General features: G+C 39.9%; 1 protein-coding gene across 14 annotated transcripts in view; it reads left to right on the top strand.

Annotated features, from left to right (window-relative positions):
- ptprt (protein tyrosine phosphatase receptor type T) overlaps positions 1-24,192 on the top strand; it is a 475,774-nt gene that overhangs the window by 314,957 nt on the left and 136,625 nt on the right. For 5 of the 14 annotated variants that reach the window (XM_017723234.2, XM_017723229.2, XM_037535054.1 and 2 more), the window contains 2 exons: positions 6,934-6,966; positions 20,398-20,427. The exons of 4 other annotated variants lie outside the window; for them this stretch is intronic. In XM_017723234.2, the coding sequence (XP_017578723.1) occupies positions 6,934-6,966; positions 20,398-20,427 (63 nt within the window). The remainder of the gene's footprint in view (positions 1-6,933; positions 6,967-20,397; positions 20,428-24,192) is intronic. 5 more of the 14 variants (XM_017723239.2, XM_017723236.2, XM_017723231.2 and 2 more) reach the window with 3 other exon arrangements.

Below are 24,192 nucleotides of genomic sequence, written 5' to 3'. Positions count from 1 at the left end.
TCTCCTATTGAGCTGAAAGGGTGTTTCTGAGTCTATTCATGCAGCACTTTGAGGTGTACTGGTCTAAACATTTCACCCACATAACACCTGCTGTCATCCCACTATACCATACTGAGTCATACTGCTAAGAGGATGGAGGGAGGAGGCCAACACTACACTGGTCATTTTATTGATTAATTGGATTAATAGCCTTACAGCTGCTAAGGAATGAGGAGATAGGAAGGTTGGTGATACTTCAGTATAGGCTGGTATTTTAATGCCAGTGTAAAGCCCTTATTAAGCCGTATCAAGACAAGTGTCACTTAACTGGCTTCTCATTACTACATCGTTAAGCAATAACTAGAGTAAATCAAATATTTTGAGTGAGTACAATCAGTGTGTCAAATTCTCCCTGCTATTCACGGGGTTCCATGTTGTCTGGATACTCCATTGGCTGGCTGCTAACTCACTCGCCATAGCGGCCTTGATGCTTCAGTGGCAGCAACACGTTTGGTTTACCAGCTGTTCTTCTGTAGAGTCTCTGTTCTAGTGCGGTTCTGCGCTCTTCCTCACAGTAACTGAGATCTTCCTCGTCTCCTCTTCTGTAGAGTCTCTGTTCTAGTGCTTTTCTGCGCTCTTCTTCACAGTAGCTGAGATCTTCCTCGTCTCCTCTTCAGTCTTCAGTGTGAGGAATGAGGAACAGTTGCTCTTCACTCCAAACTCTTGGGAAACTGGGCGAGTTTTCAGGATTTCAGATCTGCTGCAGCTCACTGGAAAATGTTTCAGAGGAATCCAGGCAGAGTTACGGTTTCTAGACTATGAAGGACCAACTGGGTGAGCCAGTCTGCTACAGCGCCACCCTGAGGCAGAGCAGCGCTGCAGCTCTAGTTAGTTAAGAACACCGCAGACAGAAGCTGATTGTGGGTGAAGCAGATAAACAGTGAGCTTCACTGAGTCTGGATTTGAGCGTCTATTTTCTGACACCATAATAATAATGTGTTTTTCAGGGACCCCCAGAATTTTTATTTTGAGACATTCAGGGGGTCCAAGAGATTAATTAGGACCCCCTGTATTTCACACCTTCAACGCTAGTATCAACCATGTAAGAGTGAGGTACAAACTTTAAAGTGCTGGATAATTATTCAGTGATATGTTCCAAGGCAATAGAAATGAATTGCACTGAAAGGCCCAGGTTCTAGATATTAATGTGGTAAGTGTGTGATATTGTGTAATTGTTTTGGGTAAAATGTACTGGGTAGTTATAAGGTGGGAAAAAGTAGAAAGAGTCTTATGTAGCGTATACCTGTTTATTACCTGTAATTCTGGCAATAATATAATATTACAATACTTCAAGAAATTTTCACGATACATGATCTGCACAATATTTTTTTCAGACATTTTTTGACTGACGATACACACAATATGTTCAGAAAAGCATATTGTATTATATTGTAACATCATTTATCATGATAATAATGATGGGCTCTAAAATAAAACAGTGATTCTTATTTTAGTTTCACTCTTTACTTCAGAAAACTGTCTTTTATGTCATTTATGGCATAAGTCACTCGCTACTTGGAGGAGTTTCTGATTTCTGTTCCTACTTAAACATTACAGTGAACTTTCATTAGAAAAATGTTTATATTCACCGCCTTGTTACTCCAGTTACTAATTCATTGTGTCCTTTTGTTAGTTTAATAGAACCTGTTAGTTGTTTCAGTTGAATGTAGTTAGATTGTAATTAATAATTACACTTTCTTGGGTAATGTCTAGAACCTGTTAGTCATTTCAGTGTTACATTGTAATGAATAATTATTCTTACTCAGGTAATATCTAGAACCTGTTGGTCGCTTCAGATGAATTTAGTAAGACTGCGATTAATAACTAAACAATACTTTGGAGACACTCAGACATATAATGTCTTAAACTTGCTCGGCATTTCAATGTAGCCTAGTTAAACTTTCTGAGAACCTACCATAATATTACCCAAAATGATTATCTAGTACTTTGGGGTTTGTACTGCACATCTGCTTGGTTATTACTTAGATCGTAGCGGACTGTGAAAGAAAGAATTGATCTTTTATTTGTGTTAAATGTCAGTTTTACATGACTGTAAAGGCAAGCGGCACAAAATAGACTTGAAGTTTAAAAGTTCACAGGACTTAATGCCGTCACGGCTACTGGTTTTAAATGCGTTCATCTTTACAGTTTGACGGGTCTTGAACGAGTGTGCTACTTACTCCAAAACAAGACTGAGACCAGTACTTTGTGGTTTTGACTCAACTACTACAGCACAATATACACAACAATAAAAATGCAGTGAAAATGCTTAAATTACCTTCCTAATGTGGTAATTAGCAGCCAGTTAATAAACAACTACAGGTCTGAGAAAGCTAAATAAGAGCTTTACTAATGACCTCAATACCAGTGTTACCCAAGGTCCGAAAGCTTTATTCATCCACTTATTTATTTATTTACCAACCTGTCAGAAGGAGTGAGATGGAAATAGCGTGACCTAACGTGGGGTGAGATGCACATAGTCTATGCATATGACTCACAGGCAGGAATAGAACAGTGGTTACAGCTTTCTATGCGATCAATAATATTGAATTGCCATGGTTTGGAAGAGAAAGGGCTCATTTTATCCCATCTTATCTTCTCCTGTCGTCTGTGCTCGCATTATTGCCGTGAGCTCGCATGTAATGCTAGATCTCAGCATCCAAAGCTCCAAAAACAGGAGGTCAGCCACAAATATGGCGGCGTTCCTCTTCTTTCAGCTGGTGGAGGTAAGCAGAACCTACCTCCGGAGTGAGGCCGACATTGTAATCAATTGAAACAGAACATTTTCTCGGTGTTGAGGCAGACAGCGCGTGGGAGGCTGGGTTGCATGTAAATTGAGGCCAGCAGTCAGTATTCATAGAAAAAGTCAACGGAGAGCCAAGTCACACTCAATACATAGCGCAGTATCAACTCTATTCAGCCGGAACTCCAGAGCTCCTCTGGAAATTCTTCTGAAAGTTTCCACCAGACTTGTTGAACCAATTGTAGTTCAGCACAGCCTGAAGGCTGTTGCCCAAGCTTGAGGAACATAGACAGCCAAAACAACTTAAGGCTACCAGATCCCTGGAACATCCAGCTTTTTTCAGATCATCTATATTTCATCCGGTGACACAGATGGTTAAGCTGGGTGCTGATGTTTCGCAAATTGTAGAGTTTTGCAGACCTCTCGGCCGCTATGAATTATTTATGGGGAGTAAAAACTGGTTAGGACGTCGTAAACTGTGCATTTCATCTTTTACAGACAGTGTAACATGTTTTATGAAGGTTGGAGCTTCATTTTTGAAATTAATAATACAAGGAAGGATGAAGTGGACAGACTGGGCTTAATAGCAAATTGATGTTTCTTTCTTCTTGATAATAAAACGCACCCCCAGGCACCATCAGAGTGGCAGAGAGACCTTTTACTGACTCGAGGACGACATAAACTAAATTATTAACAACCTCAATTGCGATAACCCTCCTGTTCTTTCGAGGTATTGGAGAAGTCAGTCACTGTTTATTGAATTTGATCTATCTGACCTTCCGTCCCCTGACACCTTTCTGAACACTTGCTAAAGTTTTCAAACTGGAATGTCCAGCTTCCAAACAGGAAATGAGGAAAGCACCCCCACCCTACCCCTCCCAACCTACCCCCCCTCAACTGGGAATAGGAAACTAGTGTGAAAAAAAAAACTCGACTGGGAATTTCTCAGTGGAGAACTTTGTATTTTGTGTCGTCGTTTTATGGCTTAACTCACTCTCTACTTGGAGGAGTTTCTGATTTACGTTCCAACTTAAACATCTAACATTACTGTGAAGTTTAGTGGGAATGTGTTTATATTGACCACCTTGTATCTTTAATCACGGATTTCCTGTGTTCTTTATCAGTTCAATTTCTAAAGCCTGTTGGTTTGGGTTCATTTAAATAGATTGCAAATGAGAATTAGACTAATTTAGGTGATATATAGAACCTTTCAGTTTAATTGAGTTAGATTGTTATTAATAATTACACTTACAATTCAAAATGGTTTGATGTGAAACGCTCTGTTCTAGAGTCAGAGCTGTCCACAGTGGTGGTGATAGGAACCAGACGTCCACCTCTCAAAGCTCCTCACAAAAAGTCCCTACATGAAATGCTTATAAATACATTGCCTGACATCTGAGACACTTTTTTGAGAAGATTTTTTTCCTAAAACGCATTTCTAAGCCCTTTTCATTCATAATATTAAAAATCCCATTAAAATCCCTCAAATTTACCACTATTTTACAATTTACATCTGGGGGTTTTTGTAGTAAATTGGTAGTAAATTGGCTAGATTTGTGTTATAGACATCATAACTCCTGGTTCCTGTCACCACCACTGTAAAGAACCTGTACTGATTACTTTGTTTTAAATGCCATTGTCAAAATTTTTTTATGTATTAAGTAGAAATTTTGAAAAATGAGTGGAATTGCCTTTCAGGGTGAATACATCATGTGGCCACATCAGATTAGAGCTAAATAAAACCGACTGTGTCTATTATATTCGATTCTGGATTTGTTTATCCTGACTCTGCGGCAGTTATTTTTATTAAACTTATTGGTAGTGAATGTAGCGTCAGGCTGGCTTTACACGGTGAAACTTTCTCCAAATTACCGCTAATTTTTCACAACATAATTTTTAAACCAATGAGCCCAATTAGCAACGTTTACCGTTCTTGCTATATTATTTACATCTTTGCTGCATTTTTATTGTCCTCATACAGCCATGCTGGTTGTCAATGCTGTTCTTTTATTCCAAATCTAAACGAATGATCTGTATTTGATCTTTCTATTTATGGTTCATTTACTATATTTTTGAGTTCTGTGTGTGTTAAGTCTTTGAAAATTCACATATAAATAGTAATTACTGTTATATTTCTTGCTCCTTCTGTCCTAAAAGCACTGCAAGTTAACCAAAAACCACATCTTAGTCTCCTCTTCTGTAATTATTGACATCCTTTGGAGAAAATGAAAAGGGAACTATGTAGATTGAAGGGTTGCAGGACTTCAGATTTTGTACAGTAGACAGTTATGTATGTAGGAGATGCTGTGAAATAATCTACTTTAAGAATCCAGTAGTAGCGTATCCTTTCCAGCGAGCCTTGGGTCGCATTGCTACCCTTCAGGCAATCAGAGATACAAACTTAGGTGCACCCTAGACGGCCTTGCCGAGACACTCGCCTGCAGGGAGGTCCGGAGAGCCAAAAAAACGTATAGCATCATAACTCATTAAAAATAAGAGCAACCAACTTCAGGCTTTACAGGATTATAGGCCGTTATGCTGAAACGCCAACCACACAGGACTTTATTGTAGTCTATGAGAAACTGGAGATCACAACAGTCAATATCTGGTCTTTGAAGCTCTGTAGATCAGGTGTAGAAATGTTAGACTGAAGCCAAACTCCTCAGGTCAGTAGAGTGTGACGCTCCCTTTCCAATGAGCTCTGGATCGCTTTACTAGCCTTCAGGGAACCAGACATACAGACCCTGAAATCACCAGCCTTGGAACGTATTTCATGAAACTGAAACACTTGTAATTGTTGCAGAATTTGAAATGAGTTGCAGGACATTTTACATCATACAGCTCAAATGAGATTATCATGTGAGTTTCAAGCACTTTGCAAGTTGCAAGAAAGTTTCACAGTGTAAAGCCAGCATATTGGTGCAGTGTGGTGCGCCTGCCTGAGCGGGGAATCGAACCCCAGTCTTGTATGTAAAGGGCAGCAGTATTTCTGACTATACTGTACATACTTTAAAAAGTAAGTAAAGGCAATGGTTCTATTTCGAACCATGTAGAACTGTTTCATGTTTAGATGGTTTGTTGCAAGTGAAATGATCTTAAATATAGTCGATGCATCTAATTTCCCATTTTGAGATGCTTGTGCACTTATTATGATTATCTAGCTTATTTCTAGACATTATTTACTTGTTTAAGATAATATTAAGTTAAATGACCTCACTATAGTGGCAAATAATGTCTTAATCGAAGCAATATTATCTGCCAATATGATGAGATAAATTTACTTCATAAAATCGATCAAAACAAGTAAAAAGGTTTTGAAATATAATAAGTGCAATAATTTTAAATTTACCTTTAAAAAATCTCAACAGGATTGTAAGATTTGACTAGGTTTAAGATAATATTGCCTGACAAGAACCTTTTTTTTGCAGTGGAGAATGTTGTATATGGTTCTATATAGAACCTTTTTTGAAAATGGTTCTATACAGCACCAAAAAGGTTCTACTTTTGGTACAATGTCAAGCTTTTAACGGTAGAAAGTGCTGTATAGAACCGTACACAACACATTCTCCATCAATCTGAAGAATATTTCACCATGCAAAGAGCCATTTAAGCATGACATGGTTGTAGAACTCATGGTTCTAAACAGAACCACTACTTTTACTAAAGAACCCTTGACGAGCCATCTTTTTCGAGTGTGCACCAACGGCTATGGCTTCCTCTTACCAAGTTATTCATTCCTGTTACCGAAGTTGAGAAAATTTCCAAACTTTTGGTGGCTTTTGGAGGTTTCAGTGGAAGATCTCTTCACTGGCACTGAAGATTAGAGCCGACTCAGAAGCAAAAGTGCCAGAATTGAGGCCTAGATAACGCAGAACTCATTTCCATTCCAACACTCACCCACTCACTCAGCTTCTCCATTCCAGCTAAAGGTGAAAATCCAGCGGGGGTCACGTTCACCTTGATCTGCATACGCACTCATTGTTCAGCAGCAGACCACACTGAAGCTTCCAGACCCTACCTGCTAGACTGATGAGCTGATGGTGTGCTCGTGAATGTTTGTGAAAGGAGTGATTGTGAGCGTGTTTATCCTAAACCTCCAGTCTCATTATACTTTGTCTCTTATTTCTTCTCCTCTGGGCTGCGTCCGCTAGAGAAATCCACACCTGGAGAACTCTGAGTGTGGGGTATTGTATGTTTATTTCTAGCTACGCCTCCTCAGCCCGCATTTTACTGATTAATTTATTCTCATCTGTGTCCGGTTTATCGTTTATCATTTATCATTCGCATTTTTTGGCACATGCATGGAGTTGTTCTCTTTAGTGATCACGTCTGAGTTGTACGTGTCCACACTAGTGGTAACATATGGTAGCTGTTGGAGTTTTAAAGGGCCCGTATCATAGAAAAATCTAATTTACCTCAGTCTTTTCAACTTTTAAAATGTGCAAATCTCCAGTCGAAGCTGGAAAGAAGCTACAAATACAGCCTTTTATGAATGTACTGCTTTTCTGTTGTCACAAAAACCAATTTGCATGTTCAGCGTGCAGCAGTTTAGCCCCGCCCACTCAATTTGAAGATATAAGGAGCGTTTCAGCCTGAACTACCTTTTCAAAGGGGACAGCCAATCAGAACAGAACTCATTTGCATATGTCAATCTTAAACGTTCATTCAAATTTAGGATATGGGCCCTTTAAGCACCACAACTTTGTTTCATGTGAGTGGTATCAGTGTTCCTATCCATGTTTTATTTCCTTTAATTTTGGAGTCACGTGGTTGGTCATTGATAAATGTAAGGTTGTCTGCAGTGATGTATGCTGGGGAAGAAATGTAAACGAGTCCATGAGCGGGATCCTGTAGCCCGGACCACCTTTTCATGAGTAGCATTAGCATAGCGAGTCCCAGGATGCCAGAGTGACTGTGAGAAGGGCTCTTCATGCACTCATTCCCCCATGAAGGACTTCAAAAAGCACTTTACACCACAAACCAGGCCAGCCAGTAATTATTTCCCTGTAAAAATGTCGCAACCCTTTGTCGAGTGGCCCGTTAAGCCGTTAAGCTAATATGTTTTGTCCGCGATGGTGCGCAGGGAACGACTCCCACACTGAGCCTCCTCCACAGGAACCGTGTGTGGAGGGTTTAGCGCGCTGGGAGGCGTCCAGATTCTGTTTTATTTATAATATTGTGAAATCCAGCCTCAGATTTGCGCTTTATTGAAGACACTGATGGTCAGACGTTCTCGTTACTGGTGGGAGGTTGGCAGATCACACGGTAGGCAGTTTTAATCTTGCACTGCTGGAATTTTAAGCAGCGTATATGTGAAGTCATGCAAAAAATGATGCGACAAATGTATTCCAGATGATTTACATCAAACAGAACGCGCTATAATGAGGCGAGAGACGACAGTGTGCACATCTCACCGACACCGAAACGCGTCCTCGCTCTGCATTTGGATTAACTTTATGCAAATGAGCTGAGCAATGACCAATCAGATTGACAATATGTGGCATGGAAACCGATTGAGTCAGTCTACACACAGATTCAATGTACAGTGAGTGGGACACTATAGTGTTAATGGATTTTTAAATTTGGAAAACAATACAAGCGTGCTAATATTGTTTGTGTTTTAGGGACACGCCCCCCCCCAAAGCGGCCAAACAGCCAACAGGCTGGCTAAAATGAAAATACTTAATGGTGCAGGGGTAATAGAGGCTTTAAAATATAGAAAATTGCCCAAAATGCACCCTAAAGCAAGCACACCCATTTTTACTGCTCTCAGTGCATTTCATTGGCAGAAATTCCATTGGAACGCTGTTGAAATCTGCATGGCTCTACTTCTATAGCCATGACAGTAATTTAGTGATATTCCCTCATTAAAGTAACACAGCTAATCTGAATACAATTAGTATAAATAGTACACTGTAAAAAATGATACCTTAGCAAGTGAAATCATCCTAAATCTAACCCAAATGTATAATATTTCTTATTTTGGGATGATTGCAGGGATATTTAAAGATTATTTAGCTTATATCAGTAAGTTTCATGCTTGTGAAGCGAAGTGATCTCACTATATTGGCAAATAAGAATAAATGAATAAGTTCAGAAATGATCTGCTGGTGTATTTAGATAGTTTTGCATAGTAAAAGTATGTAAAACAAGTAAAACCATCTAAAAATGAGTTTTAAAAAACTCACAAAAGTTTATTCCAAGAAGGAGATCAATATGAGAAATATGAGATATATAGACTCGATTTGAGATGATTTCACTTGCAAAGTTTTTATTTATTTATTTATTTATTTATTTATTTATTTACTTTGTAGTGTAGGGAGACTTTAGCTTACTAGGGTTCAGTTGAGTTGCTACCTTATTGCTTTTATTATTTGCTAGAAATATTAGCAAACTGGTATGTTCGTAATCCAGATATACCCACTGATGTAACGTCAGATGTGCATAGAAAACTCATGTGAACTCTGTGACATACTTTGCTGTGCAAAAGTTTGAGGCACCTGAGAAAATTACAATTAAAACTGTTTCTTTGGGCATTAAGTGAAGAAAAATGCTAATATTACAATAAATAGAAATAACATTAATGGAATAAGTATTAATAACCACCTTTGGTTTATCTAATCAATACTTAATTCTGTTAAATCAAGTGGAATTTAACAAAAAGCTGTGGCATGGCTGGACGCATCAAGAAGACATCTGGAGCTGCTATTTTCAAAATATTATTGTTATTTTTATTATTTTGTTATATATTTTTGTTTAGCTGCATACATTTGAATCAGATATTTTTCATATATGTTTTTACTTGTATGAAAAATATTGCCCAGATAAATGGTTTGCTTAAGTGCCTACACTCCTGTATGTCATGACAATTAGCGATAATACGAACATGACGCTGTTGTATTACCAGACAAAGCGTGTGGTAACAACTCAGGATGATGTGAACCATCTGCTGTGACATGTTTGCATGATTAACTCAGTGTTATGTTGTGTGATTCAAGTAAAGTGCTACCAAAAACCTTGGATGCAAAACGTTAACCGTCTAGTTTCCATTCATGGGCTGGAGGTCAGGGAACCGGTCTTGTGACCGGAAGGTCACCGGTTCGATCCCCAGAGCCGACGGTCCATGACTGAGGTGTCCTTGAGCAACCTTGAGCACCTAACCCCCAACTGCTCCCTGGGCGCTACAGATAGGGCTGCACATTAACAGCGGTGCACATTAACAGTGGTGAACATTAACAGTGGTGCACATTTACAGTGGTGCACATTACCAGTGGTGCACATTAACAGTGGTGCACATTTACAGTGGTGCACATTTACAGTGGTGCACATTACCGGTGGTGCACATTACCGGTGGTGCACATTTACGGTGGTGAACATTAACGGTGGTGAACATTAACGGTGGTGAACATTAACGGTGGTGAACATTAACAGTGGTGAACATTGACTTTCCCTCATTGGGTGAAACTCTGATGTTGCTCCAGTTTAAACTCTAACGTTTGAAGCCTGTAATGAGCTTTATTGTGTTTTAGTGTTTCAGTAAATTCTTCAGTAAATTCTTCAACCTGAAGCCTCAGTCTTAACCCTGGAGGAGGCTTTAGTCCAGTACGCTCCACTTTACTTAGAGTGGACTAATACAGCTTATGAGCTCTTATAATGTGTTATGAACAGTACTTATAATGTATTATGTTAACAATTCATTATGCATAATAAGCATGGCTATAACATGTAAAGCATTTTTATAAATATTTATAGCCATGCTTATGATGCTTTATGAATGCATTATAGCATGTTATGAATGTGTTTATAGATGCTTACAAACATGATATTCATAGAAAGTGTTACCTAAAATTACTTACTAAACTGCTCATTTACAAAGTATAACTAAAGTAAAGAAGGAAAAAACGAAAATTGGGCTGTGAGTGGAAAATGAGGGATGATAAGTGGAATTTTGTCTGTTACTCAGCTTAGCCACCGGTGGGCCGCCCAGAAAATGCTGAGCAAAACGGCATCGGACCTCCAGCTTTGCCGTCAGTGGGCCGATAGTGTTCCGCCATCCTCTTGCCATCAGGGTCATTATCAGCAGAGTTATCAAACCGGCGTGTAGAGAACTCAGATGCATCCACTGATGTGGAAAAACATGACATTAGGCCTGGATCAGTCGGGAAGATTGGTGACGTTCACTTGCGGTACGCTAACTGAGCCAGACTAGTTTGCATTCACTGTTAGCAGTGTTAGCGCACCGTTCTGATAAAGCGCTGAAAGTCATAATCAGAAGCTGGCTTTCTGTCTGCCGCTGGCTTCCGAACGCGTACAGGAGCGAGACCTGACTTGCATCAGCCGTTTTTAATTACGACCTTTCCCATTTATTACGGCGCGGCGCCGCATGCGCGATCGCTCCAGAACAAAGCCCTTTTAATATCCGCCGAAACCCGGGAGTCAATAGCGGCTTCTCAATATATCCTCACCTACACACATTATATCAACAAACTGCACCCCTGACACCTCCGCGCTGCCTTTTATTTAAGGAGGGCTGCCCAAATCCCACTCTATTATCTCTGATGTACTTCAGTCAGAGTAAATAGGAGGAGGCAGAGAGCGTGTTGTCTCAGATATTAACCACCTTAAAATAACAAAGCGCTGCTGAATGTGAGGCCGTTGAGAGCGCACAGAAGAAACCACAGGCTATCTGATTTCTGCAAGACATTTTGGTTGCGCTTATAGGCCCCTATAAACAGAAACATGACTTTAATAGTTTGTTAATAGTGGCTAATAAGTATATTATTGCTGTTTGTGCATTAATGAGTCCTGCTATTTGAGTTATTGTTTATTTACATTCATGCCAAAAGTTATTTTCATTAGCTATAAGGCTAATAATTAATATTACATATCTGTCTAAATATTTAAAACATTTTAAAGCCACAATTTTATTAAAGGGGTCCGATCGATGCTTATTAAAAACGTAATAACTTAATAATGATTAATTGAGCAAAGGAACCGCTAATGCATCACAAAGTAGCAAGATAGCGAATGAGCACCAATCACTAAGTATACAGTTAGAAGTGGTTCTTCAAGGGTTCTTTAGTAAAGGCAGTGGTTCTGTGAGTTCTATAGAGAACCATTTCATGGTTCTTTGCATGTTAAAAAGGTTCTTCAGATTGATGGAGAAAAACCCTTTTTGGTGCTGTATAGAACCCTTTTCAGAAAGGTTCTGTTTAGAATCATCTGAAGAAGCATTTCCTGATGCAAAGAAACTTCTTATCATGCAAAGAGTTCTTTAAGTGTTCCTGGTTCTACATAGAGGCATTTTCTTTACTAAAGAACCATCGTTTGTAAAAGTGTAGCACCAAAAAGGGTCCTGCTATTGTATAGGCCTACAAGCTTGACTGTTCTAACAATCGAAGAACCCTTTTGGTGCTGTATAGAACCCTTTTCAGAAAGGTTCTATTAGAACCGTCTATAGCACATCCTCCATCAGTCAGAAGAAGTGTTTCATGGCGAGAAGAAACCTCTAGTCATGCAGAGGGTGCATTGAGTGTTCGTGGTTCTAAATAGAGCCATGTTCTATATTAAATAAACCTTGAAGAACCATCATTTTTAATAGCGTAGCACCAAAAAGGGTTCTGCTGTTGTATAGGCCTAAAAGCTTGACAGTGTAACGATAAAATATGGCGCCACATAGAATCATTTTCTCCATCGGTTGATCAATTAATTCATAAAGAAATTCAATGTTTTTATGAATTAAATAATAAATGCTTAACATTCTAAACAAGGCTGACCAGTCAAGTGGGGCAGTCGTGGGCTGGAGGTCAGGGAACCGGCCTTGTGACCAGAAGGTCGCCGGTTTGATCCACGGAGCTGACAGTACGTGACAGAAGTGCCCTTGAGCAAGACACCTAACCCCCAACTGCTCCCCGGGTGCTGTGGATAGGGCTGCCCACTGCTCCGGGCAAGTGTGCTCACTGCCCCCTAGTGTGTGTGTGTTCACTAGTGTATATGTGGAGTTTCACTGTACAGATGGGTTAAATGTGGAGGTGAAATCTCCCCGTTACCCAAAATATACACACCTTCATTATTTGAAGCTCAATATATAAACGTCTCTGATCGTTAGCGTGAGTTCATATGCATATGCGGGCGAGGTTATTCCTCCCTCGGTCAGCATTACTGCAGGATGAGGCTGCTGCCGACCACTGTAAGTGTCCATTTGGTTCCCACTCAGTCCCAGACCATTAAACGCACAGCGGCAGCAGCGCGGCCTGTGCAGTCCATGCGGGACCGGCTATTGCAGCGTCGCATCAGGTGTGCGCTTTTCGCCCTTGTGGAGCAGCGACGCAGGCCGAGCTCCACCGCAGGGCTTCGGCAGATAAATAATAGATGCTTGGTAATGGATGAGCGGCGAGATGTTCTGAAGATGGTGTGATGCGAGTTAACGAGTGTGACCTTGTGCTGTGGGAAAGGTGTGAAACGGCGAGTTCTGCAGCCTCTTTACTTTCATCTCCTCACGTGTGGTGGAGCGTGTGAAGGTGTGCACGGAGGAAATCACACAAACACAAGGAAGGGCTTTTCACTGATCTGCATGCGAGTCACCGTCGCGCCTCTGAAACGGTCAGAAGGACAAAAACTTTAATGTCAGCTTTTGTTTTGAAGATCATTTCTACTGGCCCATTCATTATGAAATCATAATAATAATCATAACAAAATATCAGTAATAACTCTAACATGACTTTACTCATTGAGCACTTCGGTGTGGTCTGTGTCACGTTTATGCTGGAGCCGTGTAAGACATACGGTATGAATTCAGATATAAAACAGAAATTAGATCATATTTTTACTCAAATTAAGATCTTAAGTCTAAAAGAAATATTTAAATAAAAATGAACGATAATACTTTACTGTACTTTACACTTGAAAAATATGGCTCTTTAGTAAACAAAATGGTTCTATATAGAACCATGAACGCTCAAAGAACCCTTTGAATGATTGATGGAGAATGTGCTGTTGATGGTTCTGTGTGGAACCTTTTTGAAAAGGGTTCTATATAGCACGCAAAAGAGTTGTTCTATTGTTACAAGCTTGACATTGTAACAACTGAGGAACCCTTTTGGGTGCTATATAGAAGCCTATACAGAATACAGCATGTTCTTAAGAACCCTTTCATGATGCAAAGAGCCCTTTAATCAGTTAAGAGGTTCTGAGTGTCCTTGGTCCTTTATAGAACCTTTTTCTTTCCTAAAGAACCCTGCAAGAACCATTCTTTTTTGAGAATGTACAGTAAAATAGAAGTAAAATAGTGTTTTATATTGAGAACGTTTGTTTATTTAATAGCTTAAAAAGTGTAAAATGTCTAAAAGAGCACTTTACTGTCGGGCTCTGATCATAAGGCTACATGACACCTACATAAGCTTGTCATGACAACGACTGACATATAGATAAGAGGCTCTTACGAGGCTGTCAGCTCCTTTCACTCCTTACTCTATTAATATTTATGGGAACCTTCTTGTTCCTATGTTCTCCCCACGGCACTCTCTCTTATTTATATCATAAGAACCATGTCAGCAGGGCTCTTTAAAGGGCCGTTGAGATGAACTGGCGTGAGATGGACGGTCCGGCCAGGCGCCGGCGCCGCGTCATACGCCGACTGTTTACAAAGTGCAGCTTTTCTGTTTTCAGCGCTCGCAGCTCTTCACTAACCCAGTTTACCAGTGAAGCCAACATCCAAGTCTGGCTTTATGACTTTGGCCACAAAACAAGGCGAAGGCTAGCGACTGTTTACTGGATCAGATTTGGGGTCTGTATTAAAGCTGGAGCTTCTAGCTTAGAGGACTGCACGGCTCAGCCAGTCATAACTCGGACGCATAAATTATCCTCAGAGTGATGTTTATCACAGACGGCGCAGGCCTTTAGTAAACCTCCAGTGCTATGATCGGTCTACCTGACTAGACTGGCTCCCAAAGTCAGCCCTGCCAATTACAGTGGTGCTCGAAAGTTTGTGAACCCTTTAGTTTTCTAGATTTCTGCATAAATAAATGACCAAGTCTAATATTTCTGTCTCTTTTTTTTAAATTTGGTTCCCTTTATCTACTTTTAGGACTTGTGTGAAAATCAGAAATATGGAAAATTCAGGAAACAGGAATTCCACTTAATTGTTTAAAAATGTCTGCATAATTAAAGGGTTATGCTGCAAAAATGATATGGAAAATATATAATTATACTGAAAAAAAGTGGTGATCTCAGATGTAGCCATTATATCTAATATTTCTCATATTGAGAAATATTAAGTAATATTTAAGTAATTGTATGTTTTTAATTAATAAAACAAGTACATTTATCTATATGAACTATATTGGCAGATCATTTAGCTGGTTTTAAGAAATATGCCTGAATAAAGCAAAATGATCTGATCTGTTTGCTTAAATAAGACAACTTAAAATTAATAAAGAAGTGTTCTGTCTTAAATTAAGTCTCATAAGTAGCTTTTAACAATCTCAACTTGAGAAAAATTATATATATATATACTAAATTTCAGATCATTTCAATTGACAATGTGTAATTTTTTCCAGAGTAAAAGTGGTTCTGAGCAGTTTGGTGTGAAACGCTCTGTTCAGGATAAACTTACCGAGTCAGAACAGTTCACAGTGGTGGTGATAGGAACCAGACGTCCCCCTCTAAAAGCTCCTCACAGAAAGTTCCTACATGAGATGGTTCTGAATTCACTGCCTGATGACTGAGACGCTGTTTTATGGTAGTTTTCAGCAACATTGCATGGTAACACTCAGACACACGTAGGTCCACTGTTGGTACCAACCTGCGAAAAGTGAAATCAATTAAAAGTCAGTCTGATCATCCGAACATCCAAAGTCAGTCTATCCAATGTTTCTCATTTCTTGAGGTTGTTGTAGGAATATGGCAGCCTGTCTAAAGGACCATCGTTTATAAGTGTGTACATTAGTGTTTAGAGTTAAGAGGGGGAATTGAGCCTAGTAGGAGTTTGTGAAATGCCTGTAGATGAGTTAGACCAATCAGAGGCAACCAAACCTCCAAGTGTTGTGACATCATAACCATGACATGAACTACGTTCAAGGGTCGAGCCTCAAGCCAAAAAACGTGGTTATTCTGGTCTTCTTGGATAAAATAAATCAGGACTGATCTCAATTTATAAAATATGGCAATTTAAATTGGAGTCGCAATATCAGTCCAAATAATCGCAATTAGATATTTTCCCCAAATCGTTCAGCCCTACTCCGAAATAGCAACTTTACAGGAGAAGGAAAAAACGTTCTTCACTTTTAATGTAAGTCAAAGGAAAGAGACTTTTTTTCTAAGCAATTTTGGTGCATTTTTATTGGTCCATTCATCATGAAGTTTTTAGAGAATGTCAAGTATGGCTGCCTCGCTCAAATGACGGAGAAAAGCGAAAATTTTATTTGTTGGAATTTTATATAAGGACTTTTATTCTAGGACAAAACGATACTGAGAGTGAATTGTTAGACAAAAATCTCACGTATCTGTGACCAAAACAGCTCATTAGCAAAGCACAGTGACCCGTGCATAAGCTGGGTGTCCTTTTATAGCAATAATCTGTACAATATTACAAGATAATTGAACTTGTTTTGAGACGTTTTAACTTGTTTTATGTGGTTTTGAAATCGTCTTGTTGGGAGATGGTTTTGCTTGTTGGAAAAAAAATAAAACAAAAACTATTTTAAGCTTCTAGAAATGAGTTAAACTATGAACGTTCAGTCAGGATGAAGAATATCAAACATAATAACCAGATTTTAGATGATGTCATTTGCAAAGATGCATTTTTAACAGAGCAGAGTTTCACGTCTGAAGCTCATCTGGATTTTCTCCATAGGAGCCTCTGAGCATCTCACTGAGCTGGATCTAATGTGTTTATGTGAAGTGGAGCTCTGCAGGCTGTTAGATCTCCTCCAGCAGAGTTCATGCACCACCTCTGCAGTGGCCTTTTCCATATATACCACTGTCCTTAGATACCGAGCAGAAAACATTACATTAGCATTTGACTTTGCGAATGCATTTCTGTGCTGGTGCTGAGCGTCGGTGGGTGTCTCCATTAACTGAGACCATCTACACTGGAAAAAGTGGTATATTTTCAAGTAATATTATCTTTAAATCGAGTCAATAACTCTAATATTCCTCCTGTTGAGATTGTTATGTTTAATTTAAGATTATTAGACCTATTTCCAAACATTTCTAATTGCTTTAAATGATTTTATTTTACTTTTTAGTGGCAGATAATTGTGCTTGTTGTACGAAATGAGCTTGAGTCCAGAAAAAACATGATTTGCCACTGTAGTGAGATCATTTTACTTAATAAAATGACCAAAAGCAAGTAAAAATGTCTGGAAATAAGCTGAATAATCATATAATAAACACGCAACCAAAACAAACCAAACTCAAAATGGGAAATATAATAAATATCTACTAGATTTAAGATCATTTCACTTGACAAGGTACTAATTTTTGCAGTGTTGTTTTTATTATTGTGTCTGTCTACTGCACTTCATTCCACTGTGCCTCAGTTATATTGTACCTCTGGAAGCAACCAGTTTGTAGAAATAGAGGTGTGTTGGCGTCATAAGGGCAGCTCGTGTTAGGGGGTGGAGAATGAGGAGCACATAAGAAACACATAAACGAATGTGACTAATAGGCGATGCAGTCTGCCAGAAAGCTCCAGCAGTGGTTTTAAGGTCTGATTGTGAAGCTTAAATCAGGTTCTCCAGGTGAAAAGTTGGTATTTGTTCCTTTTTATAACCAAATGTTTTAAATCAGAACAGTAGAATAAAAGCCTGGAGGCGAGGCGAGGCAGGGTGTGTGGAGTCAGTACAGCTTAGAACGGATCATTTCAGTGGATGATGGTTCAGTTATGTTCCCTGACTGAAGGTACTGAGATGGAGCCTTGAGGGTCCCACCCCAGTGAGGAGAGGGGAACCGACCAAGAGACAGTCTAGAACCTTTATTTCTGAGAGTGTATAAATTTAGAAAACTTAAACAAATGATTGCTTACAGTGTCATATGCGCACAACAGGTGACGGAATAAAGAAAGTTATGTTTGTTATTATTCATTTTAAATGGTTATTCAAACTTATTGTGCTTTGTCTTGCAGCTCCGGCTGCTTCTAGTACTTGTAGTTCTTTTAGTACTCAGATAAAAGACCCCAGCTTCTAGTCCACCTTACCCTGAGACCGAGTTACAGTGAGGTCGAGACCAGTCTCAAGACTAAGACTGGACTTGAGTATTACGGTCAAATTAAGTGGTCCATTCACTGATGGACCACGGATGTTTTATCCAGTCAACAACGAGGAGGGTATAATGTGGTCTGAAGTGATATCTAACAGTCTGAGATCACTGATGGAGCTGGTTCTAATGCCGTGAGTAAACGGAAATGGGTAACACTTTATTTGGAGTGGTCCTTTACAGATGATTAATAAACTCTTAACAGATTATCAGTAACACATCAACAACATATCTGTGAAGTAGCAGTAGTGAAGCATCTGAATACACTGAAGTAAAAATCTTGGAGATGTTCTGTTCATACATTACTTACAGTAAGTAGATTTATTGTTAATTGTTGGCAGTGGTGGACAGTAACTGAGTAACTGAGTAAATGTAATTAGTTTCTGTACTTTAGTATTTTTGGTGTATCTGTACTGAAGTTTCTCCGTTACTGGGCGACTTTTTCCTTTCACTCCACTACATTTCAGAGTCTAATATCCGACTTTTTCCTCCTACATTTTGAGAAATCTGTCGTTCCTTTTGGTTTCTGTGTGTATAAAAACGTAACATGTCGAAACAAAAGAAGCGCAAAGCCAGAGCACCAATCAGGGCCCAGCGGTCACTTTGTTTAGAGCTGGTTTTGACCTGTTGGTCATACCGACCCAGTGCAGCACACGGTTCAACGTCAGCGCAGCAGCGTAAAACTTTGGGAGAGTCTGTTCAACATAAATGATGAACTAACCTAACTTTGTGTAAATAGAGCTCAATATAGAAATATGTCCACATATGCAGTCGAGACTGACGCGGCTTTTTTCTGAATTTCTACAAACACCGTTTCATTTTATAGTAAATGAGTTTGGGCTGGTTTATGTTTATGAACAGACGCCTACAGATCAACATAGTAAAGGAGCTCATCTGTGATCTTGAGTTTAAAGCCAGTTTTTATTCAACTTAAACTTGGAACTAAGTTGTAAATAAATCTGAAACTGAAACTTTGCTTGTGTGTAAAAAGTGATTTCAGAGCCACTCGGTTCTCCCTGATGGAAACTGTTTACCTTCAGTGTTTTGTGCTTCTGATCATTTTAATAGACGTCAGCGTCACTAATTAATGACGTTCTATTAAAAGACTGGTTTACCAAGAGAGACGCTGGAGGACTTTCACCTGAAATTAGTTCATGAAGCCAGTCTGGTTATAAAAATGATAACAGGACATCAGAGCCAGAATTACTCTTTTAGTACTTTTACTTTATACTTAAGTACATTTGAAGGTAAATACTTTAGTACTTTTACTCAACTGGAGGTCTAAAGGGAGGAACTTCTACTTTTACTGGAGTGATATTTTACCTTGATTATCTACTTTAACTCAGGTACATGGTCTGTGTACTTTGTCCACCACTGACTGTTGGCCCTAATCGTAACCCCAACCTTAACCTCAACCCAAAACCTGACCCTCATATGTATCTAACATGTTACTTGAGTGTTTGTTTTATCTAAAAAGGGCCACTCAGAATAAAGTGTCATCTGCAAAATGTACTAAGTCGTGTCCAAAACTGAGGGGTGGGGGGCAAAGAGATGTTGAGAGGCCGACGCCCCTTATAAACCTCCTCCACACCCCCACCCCCCCACAAACCTGCACTCTCTCAGCTTCTCTGTCCCTCTGTTTCTCTCTGCCTTCTATTGGTCCCGAAGCCGAATATCACCGTGACCTGTTAGCGTCCCGTATCTTAATGCACAAACACTCGCACAAATCTTCCTCCTCCATATTCATCCTCCACCTCCATTCCCCCCCCACCTCCCCATCCCCATCACTTTCAGGCTTGGACGAGAGCCAGATGTGCTGTTTCACTTCTTTGTGTTGATTTATTGTTTGCTAGTCACTTTTAATAGCTGCTAAGGGTTCCACGGCCTAGATAAGACAGCATATGCACCGTTTTTAACAGTATAGCGCTGCAGTAAAACCTCAGATTTACTGATCCAGGCTTAGACGCAGTAATGGCCCACATAAAGCACTAATGGGCTCATTTTCTGAACACTGATGCAAAGAAAAACCTCACCTAAAAACGTCCACTTCAGCCAGCAGTGCAGGAACTGCGATCGGGGCCAGTTAAAACGACCTCATTTGCATAACGTTACCTGGCCTCGTTCATTATTAGCAACATTAGTGGTGTGAGGCTCAGTCGGTGTCCAGAAAAGAAGTAGCTCTGAAACTTGTTTGAAGGAATGCCACAGTAAGTCTTAGCACCCCCGAGTCTTCTCCATTGTCCTCTTACCTGTCTTTGTTTGATTTTGCCGATCACTAATCAATGCGTTTGTTCTTTTTTGGGGCTGTTTCTTTTTTTCTTTTCTTTTTTTTGTCCCACTGCTTTGTCTTGATGCTTCAGAAGAAATGCGTATTCCTACTCTTACTATCTGTAAGTAGCATGTTGCTAAAACGAGCTTTGTCAGTGATTGTTCCCCATTTTTGTTGACTTTATATGCTTCCCTCAAATCCCACACTGCAAGCAGTGGCATCTTGTCAAGTGAAATGATCTCAACTGTAGTCAATATAGCTAATATTTCTTGTTTTGATACAATTGTGCCCTAATTATAAGATTTTCTAGCTTATTTCTAGACGTTTTTACTTGTTTTAGGTAAGTTTATCAGGTAAAATGATTTCACTGTAGTGCCAGATAATTGTATGTAATAAAATTACTTAAAACAAGTTAAAACATGTGTAGAAATAAGTTAAACAATCTTGAATTAAGCTAAATAATCTCGACAGGAGACAGATTAATTGACGACATTTAGGATAATTTTACTTGGCACGATGCTATTTTTTGCAGTGCACTGATACATGTTAATGATCTTCCACTTATCCCTGAGAAACATTACCACTCATGAGAGCTCAGGAAGATTTCCAGCAGACTCAAAGTAAAAACACACTGCAGACACTCCGAGACTTAATCTGAGATCTTCATCTGTGTTTCTAAAGTTAATTACACGTGTTAAAACTACAGCCTTGCTGGTTTAATATGCAGTAGGTATTGCTAAACTTTGCCATGGTGGAAAAAGCGTGAGCACAGCAGCCGCTTCAGTTGAGGTAGTCTCTTGCGGCCAGACGTGATCTCGTAATAAGAACACTATTTTCAAATAAATTTAGGGCTTAAATGATTTGCACATCATTGCATTTTGTTTTTATTGATATTTTGTAGGTCATATTATAGGTTCTAGATATAAGGCGTATTCAAATATTGTAAAAATGTGTAATTATTTGGAGAAACAAAAGTGGTGAATACAAATATTCAATACATTTCAGTGGAAGTTTCTGCGTTTAGGCAGGAAAAAAGTTTTTGAATGGACAGAACCCAATAACGGGTTCTTTTATAGGTAATAAACAGGTAAATACTACATAAGATACTTCATAAGGCTCACAGTTGCTACTTGAGGGTATGTCCAGTTTACTGGCATTAGTGTAAGTTTGTTTGTACCGCCTTTTTCAGCTTAATATCTAGAACCTGTTGAGCAGTTAAGTGTAATTTAGCTGAGCTGGCTTGGAGCTACCTGGTTAATGCCTAGGACTGTATATTTTCAGTTTTACTGAAACTTTTTTCTGTGAGGATCAGCATTGCGTTTCCATTGATTGGTTATTGTCTTTAGCTGATAATGTTTAGTGTTTGTCGCTATGCATGCGTAGTTTGACCCAAAGCAATGTTAGCTGAAGTCTTCAGGTCTAAATACTGGTGCAATCCAGTCTAGGACTGTGCCTCCAGCCAGTGGACCACCTCCCTCCATGTCCATACATCCCAGTTTTTATTTTTAACACTCCCATACACTGGCAAGCACAGCCGAAAGCCTTCAGCCCACAAGCTACTGTTGCGTCTCCTAGGGGTAAGATGCAAAGAGGAAGCAAGACTGCCCGCCCAAACGCCAGACCAAACCAAAAAAATCTAATTAATAAATAATAGTGATAATAAACGCGGGTAAATACGAATTTAGTTTTTCGATGCTTTGCACTTTCATCCAGTCATCAAAATTATTTTCAGCAGTGAACTGAAGCAAGGAAACCAAAAAATAAAGGAAACGTAACTTCAGGGAGGTCCAAGGCCCAAACTATCTAACAAGAGCCTACTAAAAATAATAACAGTACCAATAAACAAAGTCCAACAGCTCAAACAAAAATGCCATGCCACCCCTACGTTTCCACAGGTACCTGTAGGCCAGTAAATAAACAATAACTGGTCTGTCGACTGGCGGGCAGCCAGGGGAACGGAACTGCTCCATATTGCGCCAACCCCAAAGGCCTTTTATAACCGGCGCCAACTGGAACAGCCGATCACATGCCGGAAAAACGAGACGTCAGTCGTGCAGCAACGTCCACATGAGAACACTCAGACAGAGGGAGAGAGAGAAAAGGAAACATCCAGACACAGGACGTTACACTACGCCAGCGCTCACATCTTCAAAACTCTAATGGTAGAAATAAGACCAAGCTAATCGAGCTTCCACGAGTTGCTTGACCACATAAACACTAGGGGGCAGTCGTGGGCTGGAGGTTAGGGAACCAGCCCTGTGACCGGAAGGTCGCCGGTTTGATCCCCTGACCCGAGAGTATGTGACTGAGGTGTCCTTGAGCAAGACACCTAACCCCCAACTGCTTCCTGGGTGCTGTGGATAGGGCTGCCCACTGCTCCGGGCAAGTGTGCTCACTAGTGTGTGTGTATGTGGTGTTTCACTGCACGGATGGGTTAAATACAGAGGTCTAATTCCTGTGTGTGCAAACAGAGTTGGCTAATGGTTCAATTCAACTCAGTAACTCTGCACTACGTCCCAAATCCCTTTTCAGTCCTCCTGAAACGGCTCCTGATTTGCATGTAATCTATGCATTCTGTGCTGGGCTATTACTCCTGCCTGAGGATTGCACGGCCTCAGACTGTTGGATACGTTTGAGTGTAGCCCCAGGATGTTTGCCTCTTATGTTAAAGGATTTTTCTTTACATCTTTCTTTACGTCTGCTGGTGCTGAAATATAGATGAAAGTCAGAATCAGCCGCTCTCTCATCAGCGAGGCCTGCGGGCCAACTCGCCACAACAACCGGAAATAATGCAGTTTGGTGCTGTAATGTTCTAGGCAGTGTGTTATGCTGTTTTCTTGTGCACGACGGGTTCTATCCACTCTATACTGTCCAAAAGACTGTAGATGCCAGCATTTCTTCTGAAATGAAGGGTGTTAATGACGCCTTTGCTGCACTAACAGCCTCTGTTCTTCTGGAAAGGCTTCTAGATGTCGGAATATTGCTGTGAGGATTTGATTGAGCGTTAATGTGGTGAGGTACTGATGTTGGATGGTCAGTTCTGGATCAATAATCATCCCAAAGGTGCTAGATGGAGCTCCTTCACTCCAGAGATCACAGTTCCACTGCTCCACAGCCCAATGCTGGGGCGCTTTATACCCCACTAGCCCACACTTGGCATTGGGCATGAAGATCTTAGGATCATGTGCAGCTGCACCATTAAAATGGAAATTCCGCTAATTTTTCCAATTAGTCATCAAGATGTAAACAGATTTCTCTTACAGACGTCTTTACAGTGGTGGTGATGGGAACCAGGCATTGCCATGACTACAATACAGATATAGACATTTTATTTATCATCCAGAACCACCAGAGAACCTACACGAGTCTTCTGAGTTTATATGGAATGTTGATGATGGAAAATCTGAAATAATTTGATGAAAGTCGAGTTGGAGCCAGCTAATTGCTGAAGACATCATAAGTAAAACCACAGGCGAAGGGAATGTTTTGCAATAAGCAACTTTGAAAATCCAACTATAAAAATCCACGATGAAGCCAAAGTGCACAGGTCAGTAGAACGCAACACATCCTTTCCAATGAGCCCTGGAGCGCATTGCTAGCCTTCAGGAAGCCAAAGATACAGGTTAGTATCTGATCTATAGATACCTATCTGATCACTATAGATCAGAAGGTGTGAGTGGTGCAGAGTGGGAGCAGAGTGGGAGGAGAGCACTGTGATTTTGGTCAGAATGCAGAACGTTTTTTCAGAAAGTCGGAGCGTCAGTGTTCTCTCCTCCTCAAAAATTGCTCCACACTATCCATGTTTACATGCAACCTAATAATCCATTAATAATCCAACTAATAGCTCAATCGGAATAGAATACATCTGTAATGGTGTCACCGAATT

The sequence above is a fragment of the Pygocentrus nattereri genome, chromosome 26, assembly GCF_015220715.1.
Source record: "Pygocentrus nattereri isolate fPygNat1 chromosome 26, fPygNat1.pri, whole genome shotgun sequence".
Classification (NCBI taxonomy): Eukaryota; Metazoa; Chordata; class Actinopteri; order Characiformes; family Serrasalmidae; genus Pygocentrus; species Pygocentrus nattereri.
This window is presented reverse-complemented; position numbering and strand designations above follow the sequence as displayed.